This window comes from Dermacentor albipictus, chromosome 2 (assembly GCF_038994185.2).
Source record: "Dermacentor albipictus isolate Rhodes 1998 colony chromosome 2, USDA_Dalb.pri_finalv2, whole genome shotgun sequence".
NCBI classification, from domain to species: domain Eukaryota; kingdom Metazoa; phylum Arthropoda; class Arachnida; order Ixodida; family Ixodidae; genus Dermacentor; species Dermacentor albipictus.
In genome coordinates, this window is record NC_091822.1 from 104,288,156 (window position 1) to 104,298,025 (window position 9,870).

A 9,870-nucleotide genomic window follows, 5' to 3' on the forward strand; every position below is an offset into this window, starting at 1 on the left:
ACACAGATCATTTAGGTCTTTATTCAGGTGCACACGCGGGATTTCGGGTTGGTGCTTGTTGTTGCGTTTGGCGCAAGCATATGGCTAGGAGCAGGCGCCACATTTGCGCAATCACGAGCAATATACGCGCATCATTTCTCCAGAAGCTGACGCCGAGCACGGGTAGCGCGAGGATCTCGTTGGACTGACACCACGACTTCCTGGGAGCTGAATTACGAATACTACATATGCAGTGAGGTTAGCTGTATGAACAAGTCAATAGGTCATCTTGTAGATTGTTCTTGCAATCTTGCAACGTTGTTTTTTTTTTGTTACCAACGAAGTGGTGGCTGCAGATTCTTGATTTTTCGCTTAGTTACCACGGTCCTCCGTCAGGGCTACGCAACACAATTACAGAAGAACAAGATTGTCGCACTTTCTCATGCGAGCCGCTAGCTGTGTTGTGGGGAATGCAAGTAATCCGATTACCCAGCAGGTTGAACGGCCCGTATACAGCGCTCTCACCTTTCTCCTTCATACGATTACGATGAAAATCGGCAAAATTGAACGCTGTTATTCCGTCCTACACGTTCATGGCAACTTACAATACAACAGTAGCGTCGATTGCGGCGTTTCTTTGTAGCGCGCGGAGCTATCGCTATTGCCGTCGTTTGCGCCATCAGTCTGGCGAATGAGCCAGCAAGCGCTTTATGGCAGTTCGGAGGCGCGTCCGACTAGCGTAGAAATTCATAGCTCTCTGTCTGGGTGTTAAATGCGCAAAACGCTCGCCATATGGACCAAAATCTAGTTAAATCCTTGTTTCGCCGTCGCTAGCTGCATAGGCAACTTAGCAAGGGAGTCGGGCTTCGCACTACTCAATTACTGCCTCTTCGCACCGGCAGGTGGCGCTACGCATCTTGCAAAACTGCAGAGTCTGACGTCCATAGGACTCCCGATCGATGACACCATGGCTTATGCTCGACGCTGCCATTATCAATCTGTTGTTGTGTGTTTTCTCAGCGCCGAAAAGATGTTAAAATATTTATTGATCTTCTGTTTTGCTTTTCGTTCTCAAATAAATTGAAAGGCTTTAGTTGTTAGAAACACGATATCTGATTATGTATTGGGGGACTTCAAAATAACTTGGACTACCTGGGGTTCTGTAGCGTGCACGCAATGCACAGAGCACTGGAGTTTTCGCAATTTCCTTTCCTCCTTCACTTTCACTACAGTCTGACAATATACACGTACGATGTAGTTGCAAGTAATGGAGGCCGCAAGTACAATATAGAAAAATAATAAATTTGCGTAAACAATTATTCTCTTTTTTTTATTGAATGCCCTTCGACCTTACGTTATTGTGTATCACAATTCTGTTTCTGCAAGCTTTATTTGGTAGAAAACCTATCTGAGGGCAACTAGTGACATATTTATGGAATACGTTTGGGTTGGTGAGACAGATAGCACATTTTATAAACCTCTCATGTGAGGCAAGTTTATGAACTAGAAAGAAATCAAATAAACGCTTCCCGCTAGCAACACCAACGGGGACATCCCCACAACATATATTTACTTCTGTGGGAATACTTCAACCCAATTAGGCTGTTGAAGCAGGCGGGTCCCACATTGCAGTGCGATATGCGCCGCCTTCCCACAATTCACTACTTGGCTTCCGGGTGATGTTTTGCTGGCCGTGCGTGAACTTCTTTGAGACACCGACATGCTGCTTGACATTTTAAACGTTTGTTGAACTATAATCTCAAAATATCAAAGTGCGCAAAATGTCATCGTTTCCAAGATAAGGTTCACATGGAATGTGAATGCCTTCATTTAAACAAAATGCCACGTTCAGCTTGTGGGGGTTCCACTCTGCGTGCGGCTAGGGCTGAAGGCGAGCTCCGGATCTAGCCCCACGCAGTCGCTCCGTGGTACTCCCAACCCGTAGCGCGGGAATCGCGGCTACGCCGGGTTCGGACGAATAAGGCAAACAGCGGTGTCAACGGTAACAACGTTTATTGCTAAAAGCAATATCAAACACTCGCAGAGGGACGTCCTCTCAGTAAAAGTAGGAAAAGGCTTGCCTCGTTGTCTGGGTGGGTCAGACAAACGAGGTCACTCACGGGATCCGGCAGGTGCAGTCCAGGTAGTCCAAGGCGTCGGCGTCCCAAGAGAGCGAGTCTCCCCCGGTAGCGCGCTTTTATACCCTTTTACCTTTTTGCGAGGCGAAGTCCTCCTCGCCCGCCGGAAACGTTTCCCTTTTCCGTGAGCCGCGTAGGAGAAGGGGAGTACGCGCGTCCTCAGGGCGACGAAGAGAGAGAGGGCGCGTAGTGCCTCTCTCCCCTTGTCAACTGCCGCGCGACCCGTCGCCGCGTGCGAGCGGGTTGTCCGTGACGGCGCCTCGTCGCCACGTGCGAACCGCGTGGACAGCGTCCGTGATGGCGGACCGCGTCCGTGACGGCGCCTCGTCGCCACGTGCGAACCGCGTGGACAGCGTCCGTGATGGCGGACCGCGTCCGTGACGGCGCCTCGTCGCCACGTGCGAACCGCGTGGACAGCGTCCGTGATGGCGGACCGCGTCCGTGACGGCGCCTCGTCGCCACGTGCGAACCGCGTGGACAGCGTCCGTGATGGCGGACCGCGTCCGTGACGGCGCCTCGTCGCCACGTGCGAACCGCGTGGACAGCGTCCGTGATGGCGGACCGCGTCCGTGACGGCGCCTCGTCGCCACGTGCGAACCGCGTGGACAGCGTCCGTGATGGCGGACCGCGTCCGTGACGGCGCCTCGTCGCCACGTGCGAACGGGTCGCCGCGGGTACGCGGGAGGAAATGGAGGCGAGTGCTCCCCACATCCTCCTCCCCTTAAGAAGGCCCTCGGACGCAAAGAGTGTGACGCCGCTTTATTGGTCGAGGATTGCCCAGAACCCGGTCTCCATCTCCGGAAGCTCCTCCGCCGCCTCCTCGTTGTTGCTGTCGGCCACCGCCGCAGCATCCTTGCTCGCTGTGCAAGCCGTCGTCGTCGCGGATGGCTGCTCCGCTGCCGGTGGTTCCGCCGCTGGCTGCTCCGCTGCTGGTGGCTCCGCTGCTGGCTGATTTGCCGTCCCAGCAGCGGTGCCTGGGTGCCCGGTCGCGACGTGGAGCAGCCACTCCGCGAACTCGTTCTCGCGGGCCGCTCGGGCCAGCATGGCCTGGACCGCTCCTTTCGATGGTCGTGGCTGCGGCGGTGGCGTTCTGTTTGGTCTCGTCCGGAGCCGGTGCAGGGCCCCTCGGTCGTGGCTCTTATGGAGGCGGACCGCGCCACAGCCGCACAGCCTTGTACCCGCCGGCAGGGGCAGGCAGGCGCCCTCCGCCCTCCGGTCGGCATCACGTAGGGTCCGGCCCTGGAAGAGCCGGAACAGCCGTTCCGGAGGCGTTCCGGTTCGGGCCCTCTCCTGCCGGCGCCAGGGTCGGTCTGATACATAAGCGGCTGGCGGGTCAACGCCATCCTGTGACGTCCAGGTAGCCACGTCCCGGGTGCGGCGGCTTGGCTGTCTGGGGTTCGTTGCGTCGGGTTCCCTTGGTGGCCCTGATTGGGCCTCGGACGGAGAGGTGAGGCGGCGAGGTGATGGGTCCCCGAGGAAACGGTGACGTCGTCCGCGATGGGCTGGCCCTGCGGGCGTCCGGGGTGAGGCTTGGCGACGCCCCTGGTGGGTCGAGGGCCCTCGACGGGACACCTCAAATGGTGGGCGTCCCGCCGCCGAGTCGTCTCGGCGGTGCTTAGAGTTGGCGTCGTGGTCCATCTGCGGGGTGAAAGTCGGCACAGATAAGGTAAACACTCGCATTGCGCGTAACGCCTTGTACTCCGCCCGAAACATCAAACGGGCCCGGCAGTGCCGGAGGGTTTCCTCTTGCTACGCAAGTTGTAGCGCGGCGGCGGGCTCGTCGTTCGGTTCTGGCTGCTCTCTCTCACCGACCGTCGTTGAAGGAGGGTCTGGTTTTCATCCCACTGCTCATCACGCGGCACGTAGCGTTTCAGGTCGCATACATGTACCGGCCCGCCGATCGGCTTTCCTTTCATGTTCTGGAGCCGGTAAACCAGCGAGGAAACCTTTTCTCGAACTTGATACGGCCCGGCCCACTTCGGCGCCAGCGAGGCAGCGAACTGTTTACTAGAATCGCTGAGAACGTGCTGGCGTCGAAGCACCAGATCGCCCACTTCGTAGCGGACGTTCCGATGCGAGCGGTCGTACTGCGCCTTCTGTTGCGCCCTAGCAGTGCGAAGATTACGGCGTGCTTTGCGTAAAGCTTCCGTCATCTTGTCACGTAGGTGCGTCGCGTATTCAGCTCGTGCTGCCGGCGCGACCGACATTCCGCTGCGATCCGCGAGAACTCTTTCCATCGGATTCGGCAGCTCTCTCCCCAGGTTGAGAGAAGAAGGCGCATACCCAGTCGAACGGTTCACTGTCGATCGCAATGCAAACCCGATCTCTGGAAGGTAGGTATCCCAGTCTTTATGTCTTTCAGAGAACGCGACAAGCATGTGCTTAATGTTACGATTGACCCGTTCAGTGGGGTTCGACTGAGCATGGTAAGTTGTCGTTTTCTTGTGCTTAATGCCAAGTGCAGCGCACGAGTCGACGAAAACCTTCGCAGTGAAGTAGGACGCATTGTCCGTTATCAACTGCTCCGGATAGCCAAATCTGGTGAAAACCTCGATCAACTTATCCATGATCACTCGTGCCGTCAGTTTTCGCAAGGGAAAAAGTTCGACCCATTTACTGAAGTGATCTGTGACTACAAGCAAGAATTTGTTCCTGCTCGGTGTGGTGGGATACGGTCCCATGACGTCACACGCCGCGATTTGCCAGGGAGTCTGGCTGTCGATAGGCTGCATGAGGCCGGGCGGTTGTCCACCTCGGGGCTTCACGCTTTGGCACACATGACATGAGCGGGCGTAGCGCATCACGTCCCGTTTCATGCCTGGCCAGGTAGCGAGGCGACACAACTTAATGTAAGTCTTGGGGCCGCTCGCGTGCCCAGCGATACATGAGTCGTGAAAGTAGCGTAGCAGTGCTCCTCGCAGCACGCGCGGTATCACCACCTTAAACGCCTCACTTGTGTCGTCCTCGGTGGGGATATACCTCAGCAGGAGGCCGTCGGAATTCAGCAGATAAGAATCCAGCGCACTCACAGCATTACCAACTGATCCCGAGCGCTTAGCACCGACAGCAATACCAGCTGCCTCCATGTGCGCGGCGGCCGCGCCACCCTGCTCCCGGAGCTCGTCGAGCACTTTTCGACAAAACGGGTCCTTCTGCTGAGCGTCGAACAGCTCCTCTCTGCTAAAGACGACTCCTGCGGAACCGACAACATCTACGTGGTTCACGCTCTCGCCCAGGATCGACGGTTGTTCCGCGTCCCTTACTTGGGCCTCTCCATCGCCTCGTACTGGCGCTCGCGAAAGTGCGTCAGCTGCGGCATTGCTTTTTCCTTTGCGGTAGCGCACGGTGAAGTCGTACCGCTGCAGCAGCAGTGCCCAACGCGCCAGGCGGCCACTCGGCTCGCTCAGGCGCCTCAACCAAGTGAGAGCCATGTGGTCAGTCTCAATCTTGAATGCCACTCCATCGACGTAATAGTCGAACTTTCGCAGAGCGAAAACTATCGCGAGGCACTCCTTCTCTGTCACCGAGTAGTTCCTTTCGGCCGGCGTCAACGAACGACTCGCGAACGCAACCGGTCGGAGAGTGCCTCCGTGCTCCTGAAGCAAAATTGCACCTAAGCCTAGGTCGCTTGCGTCTGTTTGAATCACAAACTCCCTATTCAAATCGGGCAGCTGCAATTCGGCCGTGTCAGCGAGCACCTTCGTGAGGCCGCGCAGTGCCGCCTCCTGCTCTTGACCCCAAGTCCACCGTTCGTCTTTCCTCAAGAGCTTGGTCAAAGGCGCTTGCACTGCCGCGCAGTCTGGAATGAATTGGCGATAAAAGTTCACCAATCCCAGAAAGCGCCTTAGTTCGCCGATATCTTTCGGCGACGGGTACCTCAGTATAGCCTCGAGCTTATCCTTACTCAGCAGGATGCGGCCGTTATCCAGCGTGAATCCCAACAGCGCTATTCTGCTCGCAGCTATCTGAGCTTTGTTCGGGTTCAGCGTGATACCCGCGGACCTCAGCCTGTCTAGGACGTCTCTCAAGTGGCGCAAGTGCTCCTCGAATGTTTTCGAATAAACCACTATGTCATCCAGATATGCGAGGGCATGTTGCCACTTCGCGTCTCCTAGCACTCGGTCCATCAACCTTTGATAAGTAGCGGGAGCTCCGACCAAACCAAAAGACATTCTCTTAAATTGAAAGAGCCCCCGGTGACAAGTGAAAGCCGTTTTCTCTTTGTCACGCTCGTCCATTTCGACCTGAAAGTATCCACGACTAGCATCGAGCGTCGTAAAGTACTTCGCCCCGCCTAGGTTAGACACTAAAGAGGAAATGGAGGGTAGAGGGTACGCATCCTTCTTAGTAACCTCATTCAGCCTGCGGTAGTCTACACAAAGGCGATAGGTATCGTCCTTCTTCGGGACTAGAACTACCGGGAAGCCCCATGGGCTGTTCGACCTTTCCACCACGCCTGTGTCGATAAGTTCGTCTAAGGCGCTATCCAGTGCTTTCCGCTTAGTCAAGCTAATCGGCCGAGGATTACATTTCCATGGCGCAGCGTCACCCGTGTATATCCTGTGCCTGACTAGCGTAGTGCGGCCCGGACGGTCAGTGAAAATCGCGTCGTATTCGTACAACAGCGACGACAGTCGTGCCCGTTCTCTCTCCGGCATATTGACATCTGACAAAAGCGGGTGCGTTACTCCTCGCAGAACAGTGGCGCACTGTTGTGCCACCGTGTCTCTCTCCTCGCCCGCGCCGATTACGGTTCGCTCGCTTGGCTGTGGCCGGGTGTGGCCCACTCGCGCTGCGCCCGGAGACTGTCGTGTCTCCGCTGCCACGGGCGCTTTTGCGAAAAGCTTTAAAGCACCCGTTCTGTTCTCTCGGTAACCTCCGTTGCCGATGTCTATTACGATGCCCGACTTGACGAGAAAGTCTCGACCCAAAATAACAGGCACTGATAAACCCGGGAGGTGTACGAGGCGTTGTCGCCTGACGCGTTTCTCCCAACGGATCACTAACCTAGCTGCACCGCTGGATTGTGCTGTGCCGGAAGCAAGTCGGAAGGTGGTGCCATTATCTCTCAAGCGGATGTTGTTCTCGCGGAGATGATGCAACACCTCGTCACCAAATAATGAAGCGCTTGCTCCGGTATCCAATAATGCAGCGAATTTCTTTCGGGCTATCGTTAGCTCGATGAACGGCGCCTGCGAGTCCGCAACACCTCCTACGCGACAAGCCGAAGGCGCAAGTAATTCGATGCCACCGGCTATGTTCGACATCGCCGCACGGGACCCAAGGTGGATCACCGGCGGCCTCGCCCGTTTCCCGAGCCACGCGCTCGGCCTCGGCCCGGCGTGCGGCCGCAGTCTCGGGCGATGTGCCCTGGTCGGCCGCATTGGTAGCAGCGGCCGTTGAAGCCTCGGTGGCCTGGGCGGCCGTCGCTCCACTCCGGCCCGCCGTAGCTTCCTTGAACTGCGGTCGGCGTGTGCCGCTCCTCCAGTCTCGCATCGGCCTCTCGTTCCTGTCGCGGCGCGCTGAGTGCGGCATTAGTCGGTGCTGTTCTCAGCGCGTAGGCGTACGGGTCCAAAGCGCGGTCTGATAACTCCCAACTACGCTGGACCTGCTGCTCCGCGAACGATGCCGACGCGTCGACTCTAGACGAGTTGCAAGTGATCGCGCCGCCGTTCCACGCGCAGCGAGGCTCGAGTGACAGCGCCGCGGGTGGAGGCGGGCGGTATGCTCGCGCTGCGAGAATGTCTCCCTGGATGCGCTTCGCCTCGGCGGCGAGTTCGTCTAGGTCTCTAAACCTACGCCCTCTGAAATAGGCCGCGAAAGTGGGGTGCGCCTGCCGTGTGACGCGCTCAACTTTCTCTTCATCGGTAGCGAGAGGGTTCGCGAGACGATAAAGTTCGTCCATCGCTCGAACATATTCCAGCAGGGACTCGTCCGGATGCTGGGTACGAAGCTCCAGCTCTCTCCTCAAACGCCACTCGTAATTGGCCGGAAGAAATTCTTCGCGGAAGTTCCCGCGGAACTCTTCTACTGTGCGGCATCGGTGGCCGGTCAGTCGGAACCATCGAGCCGCCTGGTCGGTCAGTGAAACCGGGATCACGCGCGCGACAAGTTCGGCGTCTGAAAGCCCGGTTGCCTGCTGGTAATACAGTAGACGGTCGAGGTACTCACTCGCACTCGTGCGATCGTGGTACCCACTGTAGGTAGGCATGTCTACCTTAATCCGTGGTCTCTCGCTCTGCGACGAGGCCTGCATTGTGCCTTGCAGGGCGCCGGCTAAGCTCTGCATGATTTGCAACGCATTTTGCAGCATTGCCTCGCTAGACGGCAAACTCTCGCCCAAAGGGCCGGATGCCTCCGCCGTCGGGGTTGAGTTATCTAGTGGCATGTGTGCCTCTGTGTTCGCGTCGCGATGCGGCGAGGGGCCCGACGGGGTACGCCTCGTATTGGGGTTACCCTCTGCCCACGTGGCATTCGCGCTAGCCTGACTGTTCCGCGTGAAACACTCAAAACCAAAGCTGCTGGTATGTTCAGCAGCTGCCGCCGCGTTAGCAATAGGCTGCTGACTTTGCGTCGCTACATTCGACAACATGAACAAATCTGAGAGGTCAGACAAGCCAGCCGCCATTGTTCGCCGAAACGTGGGTAGTCCTAGCGCGAACACACACCAGAAGACGCGCCGTGTTGCCGAATTCGATCCACGTTGGTAGCGCCAAATGTGGGGGTTCCACTCTGCGTGCGGCTAGGGCTGAAGGCGAGCTCCGGATCTAGCCCCACGCAGTCGCTCCGTGGTACTCCCAACCCGTAGCGCGGGAATCGCGGCTACGCCGGGTTCGGACGAATAAGGCAAACAGCGGTGTCAACGGTAACAACGTTTATTGCTAAAAGCAATATCAAACACTCGCAGAGGGACGTCCTCTCAGTAAAAGTAGGAAAAGGCTTGCCTCGTTGTCTGGGTGGGTCAGACAAACGAGGTCACTCACGGGATCCGGCAGGTGCAGTCCAGGTAGTCCAAGGCGTCGGCGTCCCAAGAGAGCGAGTCTCCCCCGGTAGCGCGCTTTTATACCCTTTTACCTTTTTGCGAGGCGAAGTCCTCCTCGCCCGCCGGAAACGTTTCCCTTTTCCGTGAGCCGCGTAGGAGAAGGGGAGTACGCGCGTCCTCAGGGCGACGAAGAGAGAGAGGGCGCGTAGTGCCTCTCTCCCCTTGTCAACTGCCGCGCGACCCGTCGCCGCGTGCGAGCGGGTTGTCCGTGACGGCGCCTCGTCGCCACGTGCGAACCGCGTGGACAGCGTCCGTGATGGCGGACCGCGTCCGTGACGGCGCCTCGTCGCCACGTGCGAACCGCGTGGACAGCGTCCGTGATGGCGGACCGCGTCCGTGACGGCGCCTCGTCGCCACGTGCGAACCGCGTGGACAGCGTCCGTGATGGCGGACCGCGTCCGTGACGGCGCCTCGTCGCCACGTGCGAACCGCGTGGACAGCGTCCGTGATGGCGGACCGCGTCCGTGACGGCGCCTCGTCGCCACGTGCGAACCGCGTGGACAGCGTCCGTGATGGCGGACCGCGTCCGTGACGGCGCCTCGTCGCCACGTGCGAACCGCGTGGACAGCGTCCGTGATGGCGGACCGCGTCCGTGACGGCGCCTCGTCGCCACGTGCGAACCGCGTGGACAGCGTCCGTGATGGCGGACCGCGTCCGTGACGGCGCCTCGTCGCCACGTGCGAACCGCGTGGACAGCGTCCGTGATGGCGG

General features: G+C 58.2%; 1 protein-coding gene across 1 annotated transcript; it reads right to left on the reverse strand.

Annotated features, from left to right (window-relative positions):
• Positions 1-2,876: 2,876 nt before the first annotated feature.
• LOC135921085 (uncharacterized) lies at positions 2,877-9,136 on the reverse strand. The gene is made up of 2 exons (XM_065455407.2): positions 9,101-9,136; positions 2,877-3,755 (listed from the first exon to the last, which is right to left on the reverse strand). Exon 2 carries the CDS (start codon positions 3,753-3,755, stop codon positions 2,877-2,879), a length of 879 nt encoding a protein of 292 aa, XP_065311479.1. The 5' UTR covers positions 9,101-9,136.
• Positions 9,137-9,870: the final 734 nt, after the last annotated feature.

Bases quoted from the DNA above. Each gene is read 5' to 3' on its own strand.
- LOC135921085 (XM_065455407.2), bottom strand. From the start codon at position 3,755: ATGGACCACGACGCCAACTCTAAGCACCGCCGAGACGACTCGGCGGCG.